Here is a 19694-nt window from a genome sequence, read left to right as displayed (position 1 = left end):
GTTGGACCCCAGCAATTGATTATGCATTGATTATTATATGTGCCCTAATGGGGGATTGAACCCACAACCTGGGCATATGGGGTTGACGCTCTACAATTGAGCTACCTGGCCTGGGCCCTTACCAGTTCTTTATTTTATTTTTATTTAATTTAATTATTTTTTGTTAAGAACACATAGTTTTCTTTATTTTTTTTTGGGGGGGGGGGGGTCTAGGGACGCCACACTTCTACTCAATTAAGAGAAACATTTTTATCAGCGCAGAGGTTTTTGTTTTTTTCTTATCGTGCCATGAATTCACAGGGAATGGGCTCCAGCAGCTCCTTTCCATGGGTTCTCACAGTGGCTTCTCTGGGTGGAGGCGGCTGACGCTTCAGTTAAACCCCGTTACCGTTCTCTTTGGCTTCCTTTTTCTGATCATTTCCCCTCACACGTTTCAGGAAGCTGTCTCGGCTCTTAGAGCTTAATATGCTCAATATGCACATTAACTCTCTTGGCAAGCATCTTGCTCTTAACTTGCTTGCTCACAACAATGCCCACCGCATGCTGGGTGGCACTGTAGACTCCTCCAGTTATGCCCTGTGACCTGTGTGGGGCCTTCCTTTTTGAACAGTGCCTGTTCCCTTGATGTCCACAATATCACCTTCTTGTAGATCCGCATGCATGTGGCCAAAGGAACAGTTCCGTGTTTTCTAAAAAAGCCTAGAGAACATATAGCGGGGCCTCTCCTCTTTCCCTGGGTGTTAGCCATTTTGGCGAATTACTGGAAGATGGCGGTTCTGGCCGAAAGGCACCGGTTCTTTTATTTAATTTTTGTTGGTCTCTCTCTCTCTCTCTCTCTCTCTCTCTCTCTCTCTCTCTCTCTCTCACACACACACACACACACACACACACAAAGTAGGATGCTAAAAAGTTTCTACTTAGTCATATAATAGTCAATTTCCTTTACACGTTTCCGGAAGCTATTTGGCTTTAAAGTATGTAATGAAATGAAAGACTGATTATTTAATTTTTAGCCAAGTCCCAGGTTTAGCCAAGAGTGTTAAATTCAGATTTCAGCCCTACACAGCTAAGAATTCCTTGATGAAAAGAAATGCCATATCATTACCCTTTTGTCCATCAAATCAGTTGCTTTGCTACCTTCAGCTGCTCTGGTATCAAATCCTGTGTCTGTAATCATACAGTAATGAGAATAATAGAGCCAGTTATACAATCCTTGTTTATTATTTTTAAAAAGCCCTGAAAATATAGGTGCTCAGTAGCTAAGAGAAGAAGCCTGGTGAAAGGCTCAATAGAAGTGAGAGGGACGAAGGGTGGACCCTATGAGGAATACTTAGCCCAGCTGTCAGATTGTTCAACCGAAGGCTTGGCTCTTACAGCTTGAGATCATTGCTTCCGTCTTACTAGGGAGTATTTAAAGTAAAACGAGCCTCTTTCTGTTTATCCTACAGCTGCCATGTTGTTTTAACAGTGTACTCCTTGAAAGCTTCTTAAGGTAATGTTGACCTTTGCTGGATGCGGACTATGCCAGGTCCTGACTCATTAGCACGGCACACCTCTGCAGCCTTATCTTGTTGACTTTCCTCCACCCCCACTCCCATCTTCCCACACACCTACAATCCAGGCATACCTCACTAATCACACAATTACCAGGCAGGCCCAAAGCTTTATGCTCAAGCTTCTGATCACACTGTTCTTTTCCTAGAATGCCCTTCTGCACCTCATCTACTGGAGAAATACTTATCCTTCAACACCCCACTGTGAGAATAAACAAGTAATATTTTCTGTCAAAAAAGGGAATTTAGGCAGCGCCATTTTGGCCGGTGTGATTTGCAGGTCCCCTGGGGCCCACCATTTTATTTATGTATTTATTTATTTAAATATATTTTTATTGATTTTTAGAGAGGAAGGGAGACGGATAGAGAGAAACTTCAATGATGAGAGAGAATTGATTAGCTGTCTCCTGCACGCTATCTACTGGCGATCGAGCCCACAACCCAGGCATGTGCCCTTGGCCAGAATTGAACCTGGGACCCTTCAGTCCACAGGCTGATGCTCCATCCACTGAGCCAAACTGGCTAGGGAGGGAGAGAGAGAGAGAGAGAGAGAGAGAGAGAGAGAGAGAGAGAGAGAGAGAGAATGATGGTAGTTTTGGGTTTTTCATAGATGCCCTTTTATCAAATTGAGAAAGTTCCTTTCTATTCCTAGTTCATAGAATGCTTTGTTTTGTTCTTTTATTCATGAAGAAGTGTTGGATTTTATTAAATGTTTTTCTGCATTTTGACATCTATGTTCATAAGGGGTATTGGTTTGTAGTTCTCTTTTGTTGTTTATATCCTTGTCTGGTTTTAGTTTTAGGGTCATACTGACCTCATAGAATGAATTGGGAAGTGTTCCTTCCTTTTCTATTTTTTGGAAGAGTTTGTAAAGAATTAATATTAATTCTTTAAAAAATAATATGTAGAATTCTCCAGTGAAACCATCTGCATTTAGGGGTCTTCTATGGGTAGCTTTTAAATTACTCATCATTCCAAAACATAGGTTTTATTATTATTCAAGTTGGATGAGGCTTTTAGAGCAGGAGCTGATTGCTACTGAAAAGCTAGTTTGTTACTCATAGTTCCCGTTTCCACACAAGGGAAATAACAGGTTGGTCAGGAGGCAAAGGGAGCAAGGGGGCAAGGAAAAATGTTGGCAAGAACTTTTTTTTCTGTGCAAGGCAGTATATGCAGGTTTCAAATTGTCTAATTTAAATAATTTCACCAGATTCTGGGGCATAGAGATTGTTCCAAGTTGCATGGTACGCAGACCTGGGCTGATTAATTAGGGCAGGGGAATAATGGTCCAGATTATAAAATCCTGATAAGGGATGTAGTGCCCGTGTGGACTTTGGATTTGTTAGTTTGCATATGAAAGATTCAATCACAGGAAATTAGGAACTATTGCTAGGAACCGGCTAACCCTGGAAGGGGAAGTCTCTCCAGGGTCCACATAAGCTCTAGATGTCTAAGCATCAGAAATACAAACTATAAAAAGTCATAATTAATGCACAAATTCAATCTCTTTACTTGTTATAGGACTGTTTAGGTTTTCTATTTCTTCTTGAACTGCTTTCAGTAATTTGTGTCTGTAGAAATTTGTCCATTTCATCTAGTTTATCTAAGTTGTTGGCATAGTATTTCCTGATAATTCTTTTTTTATTTTTCTATGATTGGCAGCAATATCCCTTTTTCACTCCTTATGCTGATCATTTGAGTCTTCTCTCTTTTTTTCTTTTTCTTTTTTTAAATGCTTTATTATTATTACAATTTTAGCACTGAGGAAGCTTGGTGGTGAATATCTGGCCACTTGATGTTGTTTTGAAAAAGAGGTTAAGTTCAGACTCTCTTTCTGATAGAATGTAAAGTACTTCTACATGTGTTATCTGTAATTATTATGAAAGTTAATCTTAGTCACTAAAAGAGTATTCACTATCTGAACTTTCTTCTGCATTTTTTTCACCTTCGCCATCAGGCACTGGAGCATCTGGCCTCTCGAGAAGATCTGGGTCTAGTCCTTCTGATATCATTTTGTTTCTTATTGCCATCACTGGGACACCCACTTGAACCATTTTGAGATATCTGGCATATCTTGGATCCTTGGCTACAGTTAAGATATTTTCTGCTGTTACTTCACTTTCCTGTGGTTCAGATTCTTGTAAACTGTTCTGCTGTGATGGCTCTGAAGTGGTTTCATTTGTGACTCCAGTGACACTTACAGGGGAGACTTCAACTGTGACATCACCTAGGCCTGGGATAGATGACAACTTTGCATCTAAAATATTGAGAGTTGTTTCAATTTGCTGGATACGAAGAGCAAGGTCTGCCAGCTTCTCCTCACAGACTGTGGAGAAGCAGTTGAGGAACTGCACAGTGTGCACCACAAAACTGGTTTAGAAATGCCACCGTTCTTTTCTGTTGAATAGCTGGCACCTTGGTCAGGTCAATGCTTGACCCCATGAGAGGAAGCCCGTCCTCATCCATCTACTCAGCGGGCGGGGGACCCAGGCATCACCCACAAACCCTTCCCGCTGTGGTCCCTCCCACCCCGCAATAGTTTAGAACGTCTCCCCAAGTCCCCCTCTTTTTTTCTTTGACAGTTTTTAAAATTTATTGCTTCATCCATGTTGTAGTTTTATTTAATCATATTGTATTTTAAATGTGCCACAAGAATTAAAATCTTAAAAGTATATAGCGAAGTCTCATGTAAGGCTAATAGCCACGCTCTAAATTTCGGTATTTTCTAAACCTACTTTGGAAACAAAGTTTAGTTGTATACAAAGGGATTCTCTTGACTAAGACAATGTGTTACTGGGAAGAGTTAATTTCCAATGATTTTTAAAGAACAATTTGCCCTGGCCGGTTTGTCTCAGTGGATAGAGCGTCGGCCTTCGGACTGAGGGGTCCTGGGTCCATTCTGGTCAGGGGTGCATACACTGGTTGTGGGCTCTATCTCCAGTGGGGGCATGCAGAAGGCAGGTGTTCAATTATGTTTCTATCTCATCTCCCACTCCTCTAGTTCAGTGGTTCTCAACCTTCCTAATGCCGCGACCCTTTAATACAGTTCCTCATGTTGTGGTGACCCCCAATTTCATTGTTACAAATTGAACATAATTAAAGCATAGTGATTAATCACAAAAACAGTATGTAATTATATATGTGTTTTTCCGATGGCCTTAGGCGACCCCTGTGAAAGGGTCGTTCGACCCCCAAAGGGGTCGCGACCCACAGGTTGAGAACCGCTGCTCTAGTTAGCATTGCAGTTGTCAACAGGCCCCAAGCAAAGAATTCAAGGAAGATTACAATAGCAGCAGGGTGCATACTTGGCCGGCCAGAGCCTTCTTGCCCTCAGGAGGCAGGAGAGCCCCTGCTCCTTGGCTGTGGCTCCCAGCGACCTGGCAGGACTGCGCTGCCCGCCCAAGCCCTCATGGGCTTCGTGCTAGTGCCTGCGTGCCCTCGGAGGGGGCGGAGAAGGTCTCCTCTCTTTTTTTTCTTGATCTGTCTAGCTCAGGGGTTCTCAACCTGTGGGTCGAGACCCCTTTGGGGGTCCAACGACCCTTTCACAGGGTCGCCTAAGGCCATCGGAAAACATATATATAATTACATATTGTTTTTGTGATTAATCACTATGCTTTAATTATGTTCAATTTGTAACAATGAAAATACATCCTGCATATCAGATATTTACATTACGATTCATAATAGTAGCAAAATTACAGTTATGAAGTAGCAACGAAAATAATTTTATGGTTGGAGGTCACCACAACATGAGGAACTGTATTAAAGGGTCATGGCATTAGGAAGGCTGAGAACCACTGGTCTAGCTAAATGTTGGTCAATGTCATTGATGTTTTCAAAGAACTAACTTCTGGTTTTATTGATTTTTTCTCTATTGTTTTTCTTTTTTATATTTCATTAATTTGCCACTGTAATCTTAATTATTTTCCTGCTTCTACTTGGTTTGGGTTTAGTTTGCTTTTCTTTTTCCAGTGTCTTAAGGTGTAAAGTTAGTTGGGTTATAGTTTGGGGATTCTTTTCCCCTTTTTAAAAAAGTGTTTACAGCTGTAAATTCCCTTCTAAGCACTGCTTTCACTAGATGCCATCAATGTTCAAATGCTGTACTTTCATTTTCATTCATCTCAAAATATTTTCTAATTTCCCTTATGATTATTTTCTTTGACTCACTTGTTATTTAGAAATGTGTAGTTTAATTTCCATGTATTTGTGAATTTGCCTACAATTTTTCTGTTATGGGTTTCTAATTTCATTACTAGAGGCCCAGTGCACAACATTTGTGCACTGGGTGGGGGGGAGGGGTGTCCCTCAGCCCAGGCTGCACCCTGTTGCAGTCAGACATCCCCTGAGGGGTCCTTAGTGCTGCTGCAGAGGCAGGAGAGGCTCCTGCCACCTCCGGTGTGCTTGCCAGCCAGGCTTTTGGCTGAGTGGAGCTCCCCCTGTGGGAGCACATTGACCACCAGGGGGCAGCTCCCACGAACGGTCGTTCTGCCCTTGGGTTGATTTGCTTATTAGGGTTTTATTATATAGGATGGTCAGAAAACATACTTTGTATTATTTTAATTCTATTTACCTTTATTGAGACTAATATAGCATCTATCCTGGAGAAGAATGTCCATTCTTGTGTTGTTGAATAAACTGCTCCATAACAGTTAGGTATAGTTGGTTTATAGTGCTGTTCAAGTCTTCAGTTTTTTTTTATATTATGCTTAGTTATATCAGTTATTGAAAGTAGGGGTTTGAAGTCTCCCATTATTATTGTTGAATTGTCTGTTTCTTCTTTTAATTCTATCATTTTTTGCTTCATGTATTTGGGGCTTTGAGTGCAGAGATATGTTTATAATTATATCTTACTGATGAATTGATCTTATTATCACTATTTTTATCATTAAAATCTATTTTTTCTGATATAAGTATAGCCACTCCAGCTTTCTTATGGTTGCCATTTTCATGATATATCTTTTTCTATCTCTTTATTTCCAACCCGTTTGTATCTTTGAATCTAAAGTGTGTCTCTTATAGATAGCATATGTTTAAATCCAGTTTTTTCTTATCCACTTTTTTCTTTTTTACAGAAACTTACATTTATTATCTCACCATTCATGTGGGTCAGACACAGTTTAACTTGGTCCTCTGCTCAGGATTTTACAAAGTTGCAGTGTTGACTAGGGCTGTGGTCTCATCTGAAGCTCAACTGGGGAAAGATCTCATATGGTTATTGGCAGCGGCCCTTTACTAGTGGGCTGTAGAACTGAGTGAGCATCTCAGTTCTTTGTTGCCTATTGGCCAGAAACCACCCTTACTTCCTTGACACATGGCCTTCCCAACACAGCCACTTACTTCTTCCATTATCACAGAATTGATGTCATTCTATCATCTTTGTCATATTTATTGGTTAGAAGCCAGACACAGGTCCTACCCCTAGTAAATGAGAGTTAGTTATACAAGTCTAGGATTTGGGGAACATGGGTGCTACCTCAGAGTCTGTTCCAGAAGGGTTAAGACACTCAAGGTTACTCAGGTAGTTATTTGTGGAGTTGAGATTTCACTTCAGTGACCACACTCTTAACATTATGTTGTCCCTTCTGCTGATTCCACAGTCTGTGAGTTCTAAGGCAAAGTCGTTCCTGGGAGATGTATCTTGACTGATGAAACTTGGGTCATTTATTCATCTCTGAAGCTACTGTGAGTCATTAACACTCAAATTATTAAAACTGGAGTGGAAGTGAGGCAGTTCTTCAAAGGACTATTGGGATATTAGTACCCCAAATGGTGACGAGATCCTGAGTGTATTCACTTCTGCTGGACACAGACCTCTGCAGACATCCCTGTGCTGGAGAACATATTCTCAGATAGAACCCAAATTGACAGTCTCTTCTTTTGGAGTGAATTGTTTAATCCATTCACACTTACTGTTATTATTTAAATAGTTGGATTTATGTTGGCCATTTTACTCCCCCCCCCCCCCATTTTAGTCTTTGTTCCTCTAGTTTTCTTTGTTGCTTTCTAGTGATTATTTTCTAGTGTAACATTTTAATTCCTTTAGTGGTTTCTTTTTTGCACTTCATTTTTTGGGTTATTTTCTTAGTTGTTGCTCTTGGTCTTACCATATATACCTTCACTCACCAGAATAGACTTCAGTTTCATTCAAACTTAATTATAAACAGAAATAGAAGCTTTACCCCTTTTGTGCTATTTTTGCTCTCCTTTTCCTTTCAACTTCTTTAAAAGATATAAAGTTATCTATATTAATAGAAGGGTAATATGCTAATTGGACTGGACGTCATTCTGGACATTCTTCCTGATGAAGCTGGGGACGGAGGGAAGTCAGCTGGGTCCCGGGTGTCTGCTGGTGGCTGGAGGAGGAAGCAGCCTGGGTCCTGAGTGCCAGCGGGAAGCCGGTGCTGGAAGCTGGGAGAAAGAAAGCCAACTCTTGCACGAATTTTTGTGCATCAGGCCTCTAGTATAAAATAATAATGATAAGTATTGTTGGGTTTGTACCACATATAGATATTTATATATACATATATAACATATACATACATATGTATATTTTATAGAATTTTATGTATTTAAAGAAATTGAGAGAAGAAAGGAGACCAAGTATATATTTATAGAGTTTGTTGTACTAGTCTTCTTATTTACCCTTTCCAGGTCTCTTCATTTGTTCCTGTGGATGTGAATTATCATCCTATACTATTTCCTTATTCCCATACAACTTTGCTCCCACCCATCTCCTCTCTGTTGTTATTATTAAATATATTATGTCTCTATATGTTGGAGGCCCAACAATAGTTATATACATATTGTTTGTTACAATTGGTTTTTAAATCATTTCAGAGAAGAAATATGCATTTATCCTGTTCTTTGTAATGACCTATGCAATTATCTTTCTTGGTGCAATTTATTTATTTGTTAGTGTTCTGGCAGCAAAGCTTTATCCTATATAATAAAAGCCTAATATGCTAAGTGTCCGGTCGTCTGGTTGTCTGTTCAACCAATCAAAGCATAACATGCTAATGATATGCTAAGGCTATGACATGCACTGACCACCAGGGGGCAGATGCTCCAACTGGTTAGCTTGCTGCTGGGTTCTGGCTGATCAGGACTGAGCAAGATGGGCAGGACATACCCTGGAACCCTCCCGTGGTCCCTCCAGCTGGCCAACCTCCCGCAGCCCTCTCTGGTCCCGATTGTGCACCAGTGGGGTCCCTTGGCCTGGCCTGTGCCCTCTCGCAATCCAGGACCCCTTGGGGGATGTTAGAGAGCCGGGTTCAGCCCGATCCTGCAGGCCAGGCTGAGGGACCCCACTGGTGCATGAATTTGTGCACTGGGCCTCTAGTTGTAATATAAACCAATATAAAATGTGATATAAAAATGGAAGAAGAGAAGTGGTGTGGGTAAGGAATACAGGTGTGCCTTGCAAAGTGTGTGAAATCAAATTGTTCTCTAGGGTCACTTGCTTTCAGACTGAACAACTTTCTTTAGTGCTTCTTATAAGGCGAATCTATGTTTTTTGTATTAAATTGTTGTTGTTTTCACTTAATAATGTACCGTATCATTTCTTGTGACTCTTTCTCAAAAACATAACTCACTGCACCTATATGATATTCCATGGTCAACATGTATCTCACCATTCTCCTAAGGGGTTATTTTTAACTTTTTATTGTTACAAATGATGCTATCATAAATATCTTTGCATGTATATCATTTAGGAAACATTCTTTTTTAAAGTATGCAATTAATCTGAGAATATATTTATATCTAAAACCATTCAGACAGTCCAAAGTCCTCCTTCATGGGCCATCCCCATCTTTTCCTTAAACATAATCACTCTTACTGGTTGGCGTGTGTAACTTTTCATATATTTGTCCATGCATTGACTCACACAGGGATAGGGGGGTGGAGATAGATAGATAAATACATAGAGAGAGATGTTTCTGTGTGTTTTGGGTTTTGGTACTGGTTTTAGTTTTACATCAATAGGATCATCCTAGATGTCCTGTATTTGGCTTGTTTTCTTCACCTAACAACATGTCTGGAAGTTCTTTCCATGTCATAATTTGAGCACATTCTTTTTTAAAACTGCTATGTAGAATTCCAGAGTCCTTTAACAAATGTGTGCTGCATCTCTACTGTGTGGCAGACCCTGAGGATTCAATAACTACATTCTCATGGAGCTTTACTCTCACAGTATGAATGTACCAAATGAATTCCTATTTTGATGAGTGTGTAACAGGTCTTTATCCAAAGACAGATGCTTAGTAGAGAAATTACTGAGTCAGGAAGTGGGATCAGTTTATATTTTTAAGAGGAATATATAAGAATGATAGCTTGTTCTTTTAGTAAATGAAAATTTTGTGGGGTTTTTGTTGTTGTTGTTGTTAATCCTCACCCAAGGATACTTTCCCATTGATTTTAGAGAGAGTGGAAGAGAGGGGCAGAGACAGAGATAGGGGAATCATTGATATGAGAGAGACATATTAATTGGTTTCCTCCTGGGTTAAGCATACAACCAGGTATGTACCCTTGACTGGAATTGAACCGGGGACCCTTCAGTCTGCAGACTCTATCCATTAAGCCAAATAGGCTAGGGCTGTGATATTTTTTAATATTTAAAAATATAATGTTTAGGAAACCAAGATGGTGGAATAGGTAAATGCTAGTACTTGCCGCTTCTCACAACCAAATCAAAATTACAGCTAAAGCCCTAGCTGGTTTGGCTTAGTTGATAAAGTGTAGGCCTGCAGACTGAAGGGTCCTGGATTTGGTTGCAGTCAAGGGCACATGCTCCGGCTGCAAACTCGATCCCCAGTGGGGGGGCATGCAGGAGGCAGCCAATCAATGATTCTTTCTCATCATTGATGTTTCTATCTCTCTCTCCCTCTCCCTTCCTCTCTGAAATCAACAAATATTAAAAAAAAACAACAAAAATGAGAAATTGTGTATTAAATAAAATTAAACAGCCTTTTTTTTTTTTAAAAAAAAATTACAACTAAAATACAGAACAACCATCATTCTGAACCACCTGAAATCTGACTGAATGGAAATCCTACAACTAGAGAAGTAAAGAAAAAAGCACATCCAGGCTGGTAGGAGGGGCGGAGGCGTGGAATGGGCTGGTCTGACATCCACGTGTGGCATGTTTTTAATCCAGAGGGATATCTCAGCTGCACAGGTATCCCATGAGAAAAAGGGGTCCCAGCTCACCCTAGCCCCCCAGCCAGGGTTTCAGAGGTGGGACGAGAAGTCCCCATAACTGGGTTGAAATAGCCAGCAGGGATTGTGGTTGAGTGACATGGAGGCTGCTGAAGATGCAGGCAGTCCCTCTTAAAAGGGCTGGCACATGGACTTACTCAGATATGATCCTTCTGAGCTCCAGCAATGGGGGGAATTCGGGGACATATGGGGAGGAACTGGATTGTCTGGCATCAGAGCAAGAATTCAGGCATGGCTTTCTCCCAGACAGGGATGCACACAGGGGTCATTATTCCTCTGCTGAGACCCCCCCATCACAGAACTGACTGGCAGCCATATCTGAGTTTCTATCAGCCTGGCTCACACTGTTTGCTATACCCTGGTGTGCTGGAAGCTATCCCTTGTCTACACTATCATGAAGGTGCAAACAGGGAACCCAGAAGGCTGATGGACCTTGAGCTTTGGCAAGGGCTAAAGCTATGCACTGATTGTTCTGTCGAGACAATGGTGGCTCAAGCAATTTCCTGACCTAATAGTCTCAAAGTAAATCTTTACTAATATTTACTGACCTTTAAAGATAGTCTGTCTGCTACCAGATTGCCTGCCTGCCTGACTAAGGGCAAGATGTGTATCAAAAATTGAATAAAAAGCTAACAGGGCCTGGGCACCAGTGAAGCCTTTCCACTAGAGAAAGACTCTCCACCTGGACCCCCATGATTTCCAAATTCGTATTTCTTGTCTAGTGTATTCATTTGTGCGCGGCCCTTCTCCAGGTCCTGAACCCTAGCCATGCCGGTTGTGGCTTTCACATCTGGTGCCTCAAACGAAGGACCCTGGAGAAGATTCACCAGAGTGAAAAACGAAGTCCACCAGAAAGGTGGGGGAAATTCATCGCATACAAAGCCCATGCCAGCTTTGGAAGTCGTGATCTGTAAGTGGGTGGGAACATCTTTTATTTTTGCCAGGCTAATGGGGCAGAATTCGAGTAAAGGGGAAAAACTTTATTATAGACTTTTGGCTTGCATGCTCAAGGATAAAAGAATTAAAGTGTCAGAAAGTATCCTCTTACAGTTTTTGCATATTATTATAGAACATAATCCTTGGTTTCCTGAAGAGGGTACATTAGATGTTAAATGTTGGGAAAGAGTAGGTCAGAACTTGAAAAAAACTCATCAGTAGGAGAAAAACTTGCCTTCAAATTGTTTCTCCTTGTGGAACACGGTATTGCATTTGCTAGAACCTTTTAGAGAGGCAAAAGAGGACAGACCTCCTCCCTTGCACCCTCTGCTCTTAAAGAGGAGCAGAAAGAAAAATTGGAGGAGCGGCCTTCATGCCTTCATGCCCTCCTCCACCTCCATGTCCTGATCCTGAAACATTTAATTTGCCGCTAGTAGAATCACCTGTGCAAAGAGCTATCTGAGAAGGATTAAAGGACATGACGGTGGAGGAGAGACTTTTCCTATTATACAGGTAGCTGACCCACATTTCCCAAATCAAATAGTAGGACAGCATGACAAATTTGACTTTAAAATGATGAAGGCCTTGTGTGAGAGCATAGTACAAAATGGCCCTACTGCTCCTTTTACTGGAGAAATTATGACTATGAAAAGCACTCTCAGTTATTGAGTCTTGTCTATGTGTTAGGGGCGCTTGTCTGATTGCTGTTTTATCTGTCTTTGTTGTTTATTGTTAGTTTATTAAGCATGCCTTTAATTTAATTTAATAGAAAAGAAAGAGTAGATGGCCAGGCCATTACTAAATTTCCTCAGAACAAACAGAATGTGGCCATGGGGAAAGAGAGAATACCAGTGGTACACGTGGCCGATAACACAGGTTTTAAGAAATTTCCCTAAACAAAGGGAGGTAAGTGAAAAAGGCCAGAGCCCATTAATGACTAGATCTTTTGGTGATCCTGTCAAATGGATGCCCACTCTTGAAAGTATTAAAGTCTCATTTTCGCCATTTCACTTCCCAGTCCGTCATCTGAAATTTGGACGGATGAGACATTTCTCACAATGTAGGGATGTGTCTGGGATTTCTGTACCCATGTGTGGAGAAAAGGGCTAGCTTAAGAGAAAGTGCTCCCCACCCAATTTTGGGTGGCCTCTTGAGCCCAATCTCCTCACAGATGCTATAGAATAAGCCCAAGACTGTTTTTTTTTTTTCTTTAAAAGATGGCAAAAATGACACAAGGAAAATATACAGGCTGTGTTTGGACAATAGAATTAATGTTTCCATAATAATGGGTAATTCTTGAATAATAAGATTCTGCATTCCAAGGCTGTTGCCCAAATTTTGGGGGCACTCCTGTTTCCATAAAATAAAATAAAATAAAATAAAATAAAATAAAATACAACTTTAACATTAAAGCCACTGTAAGTTGTCTCTGTTACAACATTTGTCAAAAGAAAATGCCTTGGATAGTAATTGGCTTTAAAATCTCAAAGTTATTAAACCATAAATAAATAGATGTAACTAAAATGAAGAATTTGTGGTGAAGCTTTTCAGTAATAATCATAAATATGTTAATGATGAAGGGCCAGCCACTCTCCTCCCTGTAAAAGCGGAGAACCTGGCAGCAGCAACCTTAGATGTTATCGCCAAGGAGGAATGTGGCACCTGCTCCCTCCGCCCCTGCCTTTTTCTCCAGCCTCATGTATAGTTTTCCAAAGTCTTCGGAAAGACTTTTTCAATGCAGGTGCATACTTTAATTACTTAATAAATTAGCTTTACACAATATAATCAAGGTTTCATATAAACTCACTTATATGAGAAGCCAATATTTTATAACCAATTGATGCTAGTAAAGTCCAAAGTAAAATTTGCATACATATGCAAATGAGAACTAGCCAAAAAGAATGCTGTTTAAGATTAAATTTTCAGCTTAATAAAAGGAGAAATTTTAAAATCTCTTCCGCTATTATTTATAAAGTAAAGTAAAAGTTATTGTTCAAACATTAAATCACACCATAAGTAAAAAGAGAGTTACTTTTACTTGAAATGTATGCATGCCAATAGTGGCCAGCATCTGGAAAGCAACCAAATTTATTGCTCTGTTTAAAAGAAAGAAAAAAGTTTTTAAAAGAAACTCCCTAAATATAGCTTAAAGATCACTCTGGGAGGAAATAAAGGGAAATGCCCTTCAAATATTTAGAAACTGTAATTAAAAGTCAATGTATTAGGCCTTAAAAAATAAAAATACAAAAGAATTGCCTTAAAATCTTAAATGACTTTTTAGAAGTTATTAAAAGACATTAATTAGTTAAGACCCTATCTAAAAATCTCTATGGAAGAAATGACAAATTTGTTACTCAATTAAAATGACTCAGTGACACAAGCTGTCATTTCCAGCAATTTTGTAAAAAGTGGAAAATTCAGCACATTGCAGGAAAGCATATAATTCCCAAGGACAGGCAATTATAGAACGCCAACATCCATGGCTAAAATCCCAACTTGAAAAACAAAAAGGGGGGATAATGGATAAATCGCCTGTAAATAGACTACACCAAGCCTTAATTACTTTAAATTTTTTCATTTGTAATACCGATGGCAAGACACCCATGGAATTACACTGGTGTCAGAATAAGCCAAAGGAAAATGGTCTAAATGGAAAGATCCTGAGTCTGGTTTATGGAAAGGCCCTAACCCCCTGTTAACATTTGGTCAAGGATATGCTTGTGTATTTCCAGAAAACTTCTCCAAGCCCATGTGGATTCCCACAAGAAATATTAAACTTCAACATGGATCTGAGGGAGGAACTGGCCAGATTAATTAAGACCCTGCTTCTGGAGACGCACCTTGCAGTTGCAGACAATCGACTACCTGAGCCACAGATAGCAGCAGCCCCAAGCCCCAAGCAACCCACTGAAGATAAGGAGTGGGAGGAGAACAAGAAGGATGACAAACAGCCCAGGGTGACCGTCTTTCTGAAGACGGTCCAGAAAGCTGAGCGAATTTGTGAGGAGACCAAAACCCCAAGAATGCCTGAGAATGTTTTCCTTGCTGTGCTAGCAGCCATCAGCTGTGCGGTAATACTACCGGGGCAAATGGGAAGTATATTGGACTTATGTTCCTGACCCTCCCTGGGTAAGACCCCTTACGTGGGCTGATCCCCCGCCTAATGGAGTCACCAATGATACCAAACACCTTGGTCATTCAGGAGGACCACGGGTAGGACAAGGAAATATATGGGCAAAGTATAATTACACGGGTGTCACCACCAGCTTCCCTTTGGTGTGTAGAATTAAAGAGTGGCTTCTGGCTAGCATGGACACCAAAGACGGGGGAAGCAAAAGCCCAAATACATCTACTATCACTATTGCTCTGGGGAGAGGTACAGAAAATGTAACATTACTAAGACATCCCCCCCACTAAGCCATTATGTAAAAACTTTTATGAATGGCACCCCACGGAGGAAGAAATTAATTGACAAGATTGTTATAGTGACCACCCCACCAGCAGCAAACTTAATAACAGTTTCTCCTTTGTGGATTGGAGCCCCTACAGGTCTGTGTATAGTAACAATCACACCCTAAAATGGAAGGGGACCACATCCTATCTATATGTTGAAGCTAATCACTCCATCTCATGGCATGGAGGAGGATTTGTTGGATCTCAATTACAACATGACAATTGGCCCCTACGAAATACGCAATGGAAATTAGCTGCTGCACTTGCACCTATAAAATGGTATAGTTTTAACTATAGCGCAGATAATTCCATTCGTACCTTATGGGGAACTCCCAATAAGACAGTATTTGCCACCACTTGTGTATTTGATCCTTTTGTACTTCTCTCAGGCCGCATCCAGATGTGCCTTAATGCAACAAGCCATCTGTATGAGGTGTTATGCACACTATCCCATTGTATTAACTCTACATTCCAAAAAGATTCCCTCATGATTTTAAAACAACCTGCTTTCTCTTGGGTTCCTATTAACCTAACTGAGCCTTGGGAATTTCATCAAACCTATCAACTGTTACATGACCTAGTAAAAATTTTAAAGCAACAAAAAAGGTTTCTTGGAATGTTAATAGCAGAACTCTTTGCTTTCGCAGTGTTACTTACTTCTGTGGGAATTGCTGCTTCATCCATGGTACAAACTGTTCAAACTTCTCAGTTTGTACAACAAGTTAAGGAAAATGTAACTAAGATCTTGTCTATACAAAAAAGAATTGTCAGCCAGTTTGAGATAGAATTATCAGCTCTAAAGTCTATAGTTTTGTGGATGGGTGATAAAATCCACAGCTTAGAGCAAAGAATATCTTTGCAGTGTCACTATAATTTTTCCCAGATTTGTGTTACCCCCATTCCCTATAATAGTACCTTACATCCTTGAGAATCAATAAAAAAATCACCTTCTTGGTGCTTGGGGTAAAGGTAACACAACCCTTGATATTTTAGAATTACAACAGCATATTGTACAATTATCCCAGGCAAACTTACAAACTAATTCCTTAGATGCCTGGCAGCAATTTAAAAAGGACATGAAAGAATTTAATCCCTTCCACTGGATCTCCTTACATTTGACTCAGTTTAACCACTATTGCCCATCTCATTCTTGTTCTTATATGTTTATTTCTAGTTTACAGATGTGGAATGAAGAGTCTTAAAAGGACTCGAACCCTTCAGGTGGCATACACTTTTCAAGATTTATTAAGGGAACAAAAAGGGATATCTCAGCTGCACAGGTATCCCATGAGAAAAAGGGGTCCCAGCTCACCCTAGCCCCCCAGCCAGGGTTTCAGAGGTGGGACGAGAAGTCCCCATAACTGGGTTGAAATAACCAGCAAGGATTGTGGTTGAGTGACATGGAGGCTGCTGAAGATGCAGGCAGTCCCTCTTAAAAGGGCTGGCACATGGACTTACTCAGATATGATCCTTCTGAGCTCCAGCAATGGGGGGAATTCGGGGACATATGGGGAGGAACCGGATTGTCTGGCATCAGAGCAAGAATTCAGGCATGGCTTTCTCCCAGACAGGGATGCACACAGGGGTTATTATTCCTCTGCTGAGACCTCCTCATCACAGAACTGACTGGCAGCCATATCTGAGTTTCCATCAGCCTGGCTCACACTGTTTGCTATACCCTGGTGTGCTGGAAGCTATCCATTGTCTATACTATCATGAAGGTGCAAACAGGGAACCCAGAAGGCTGATGGACCTTGAACTTTGGCAAGGGCTAAAGCTATGCACTGATTGTTCTGTCGAGACAATGGTGGCTCAAGCAATTCCTGATCTAATAGTCTCAAAGTAAATCTTTACTAATATTTACTGACCTTTAAGATAGTCTGTCTTCTATCTACCGGATTGCCTGCCTGCCTGCCTGACTAAGGGCAAGATGTGTATCAAAAATTGAATAAAAAGCTAACAGGGCCTGGGAACCAGTGAAGCCTTTCCACTAGAGAAAGACTCTCCACCTGGCCCCCCATGATTTCCAAATTCATATTTCTTGTCTAGTGTATTCATTTGTGCGTGGCCCTTCTCCAGGTCCTGAATCCAGCCATGCAGGTTGTGGCTTTCACATTGGTGATTCCTTGAGACCCCACTCCATCCAGTTTGCAGCTACACCCAAGTGTTTGCAGTGGCTTTTCCATATGAATAGCCTGTCCTGGCTTGGGCTTCAGACCTTCCTAAAAACTCTCAGCAGCTGGCATCAGCATGCCCCAAACCTATCAATAAGCAGCCCAAGCACCAAACCCTAGCACTAGCACCAGCCTACCTTGGTTCACTGCTTGCCCTCACCTGGGCACTTCCAAGCACAACACAAGCAGCAGACATTTGCAAATAGCTCTGTAGCTCCTGCTGGGTGGCCTCAGGTAGAGGCTGACTTTGCACCACCCAGGAGGCCCCAGAGCCAGTGCACTTGGTGGGCAGCTTCAGACCATATCAGATTACAACTCTACACATCCACAAGTAACATACTCAAAGGGCAGACTCAGTGAGCACCAAAACCCCACTGAAGTAAGTCCTACCCAATAGGAGTGTCTCCTGCAGAGGAGATCTTCTACTGTGGTTGCAGCTGATCCTCACAGCCAATTGGCCTGGAGGTCAATTCCTCCCAGTAACACCAACAGCAATCAAGGCTCAACTGCAACAAGACTGTGGCACATAGCCCACACAAGGACATACCTAAAGTGCTCAGTTCAAGTGACTGAGGAGGCTGAGTCATTGGGCCTTATAGGACACCTACTAAATCAGTATTACATGAACTGTTGAAGGGTATTCTTTAAGAAGAGGAAGAAGAAGAAAAGATAAAAAATATGAACAACAAAATGGCAATAAATAGATATCTTTCAGCAATTGAATCTAAAAATCAAAATAAGCCTGATGGGTGTGGCTCAGTGGTTGAGTGTCTACCTATGAACCAGGAGGACATGGTTCCATTCCCAGTCAAGGCATATGCCTGGGTTTCAGGCTCAATCCCCGGTGAAGGGAGTGCAGGAGACAGCCCATCAATGATTGTCTCTCATCTGATGTTTCTATCTTTCTCCCTCTCCTTTCCTCTCTGAAATAAATTTAAACACACACACACACACACACACACACACACACACACACACACACACATTAGAGGCCCAGTCCCTAAGCCCAGCCTGCCCCTCTCACAGTTCAGGAGCCCTCAGGGGCAGGAGGCGACCCTTCAATCAGGGGAAGGTGATGCCCCATCACACCTCTGCTGCTGCCACTGCCAGCAGTACAAGCCTTGGCCGGCCCTGGTTACCTGAGCCTTGGGCGGCCCTAGGAGGCTGGGCAGCTACCATCTGAGGCTTGCCTAAACCTCAGGCTGGCCTTGGGTGACTGGGGGGCCGAGGGGACTGTGGCTGTGGGCACCACCATCTTTGAGGGCATGGCAGTAATTAGCATATTCCCTCCTTATTGGCTGTGGGCGCTGCCATCTTTGAGGGCGAGACAGTCAATTAGCATATTCCCTCCTTATTGGCTGTGGGCACCACCATCTTTGCGATGGTATGAGGGTCAATTAGCATATTCCCTCTTTATTAGATAGGATATATGACAAGGAATCTAAGAAGCAAAATAAACTGATGAATAAAATAGAACCAGAGGCATGGAAACATGGAACAGACTAATGAATCTCAGCGGGAAAAGGTGTGTGTGTGTGGGAAGACATTAAGCAAAGATCTTACATGCATATATGCATTACCTATGGACATAAACAACAGGGTAGTGAAGACCTGGGGCAGGGTGGGACCCAGGCAGAGGGGGGCAATGGGAGGGTAAAGGGAGACATCTGTAAAACTCTCAACAATAAAAATTTTAAAAAATAATGATACTAAAAATATAACATTTAATAAGCAATAAAAGTCATAGAATGATACATTCACTTTAGTGTCATTTATGTAAAGTTAAAATACTAAATAATCCTGCATACTGTGTAATGGTATAACCCTATATACTATAAACACCAAATTTATGAGACTGATTGCCTCAAGGAGAAAGGGAGGGGGTGACTGTTGAGGAAGGGTGTACACCTGGCTTCATTTATATGTGTGACATCTTATTTCTAAGGAAACTGGTACATATACTAGTGCACATTACTGCCGGGGTGACCGGTAGACCCTGAGCAATGGTGGAATGATTACTCTGACACATGTTTCTGTGAAAGAGAGGGCTGAGGGACTGCTTGGCTATAGGAACCAAACAATCCCATTCACCTCTCTCCTTAGGCTTTTATTGTAACAACAGCTTGAACTAAAATTAACTATTAGATACTATCAGCAGGGTAAGTATCCTTGAAAAGACAGATGGGTCTGTAGTGTCCTTTGAGCAAGGACGTCTGAAGACTAAGCATAAAGACTCCAGTAAACACCCAGGGGTTCAGACTTGTTTGGAAAAGTCAAGGCAGGGGCAGCCGCCTTCAGCCAACTCCTGTCCCATGCCTCCCCACACATTACATTATTCTCTATCCATATTTGTAATGATTAA

The 19694-nt window shown here is 41.3% G+C and overlaps 1 protein-coding gene across 1 annotated transcript; it reads right to left on the bottom strand.

Moving 5' to 3' along the window:
• Positions 1 to 3290: 3290 nt before the first annotated feature.
• On the bottom strand, positions 3291 to 4066 carry LOC118651141 (WASH complex subunit 3-like). The gene is given in 2 exon segments (XM_036300002.1): positions 3291 to 3922; positions 3924 to 4066. Coding segments are annotated over 2 exon segments (573 nt in total). The 5' UTR covers positions 4020 to 4066; the 3' UTR covers positions 3291 to 3445.
• Between the last annotated feature and the right edge of the window lie 15628 nt (positions 4067 to 19694).

This window comes from Myotis myotis, unplaced genomic scaffold, assembly GCF_014108235.1.
Source record: "Myotis myotis isolate mMyoMyo1 unplaced genomic scaffold, mMyoMyo1.p scaffold_m19_p_3, whole genome shotgun sequence".
Lineage (NCBI taxonomy): Eukaryota > Metazoa > Chordata > Mammalia > Chiroptera > Vespertilionidae > Myotis > Myotis myotis.
The sequence above is the reverse complement of the archived record's forward strand: the minus strand, read 5'-3'. Positions and strand labels throughout refer to the sequence as shown.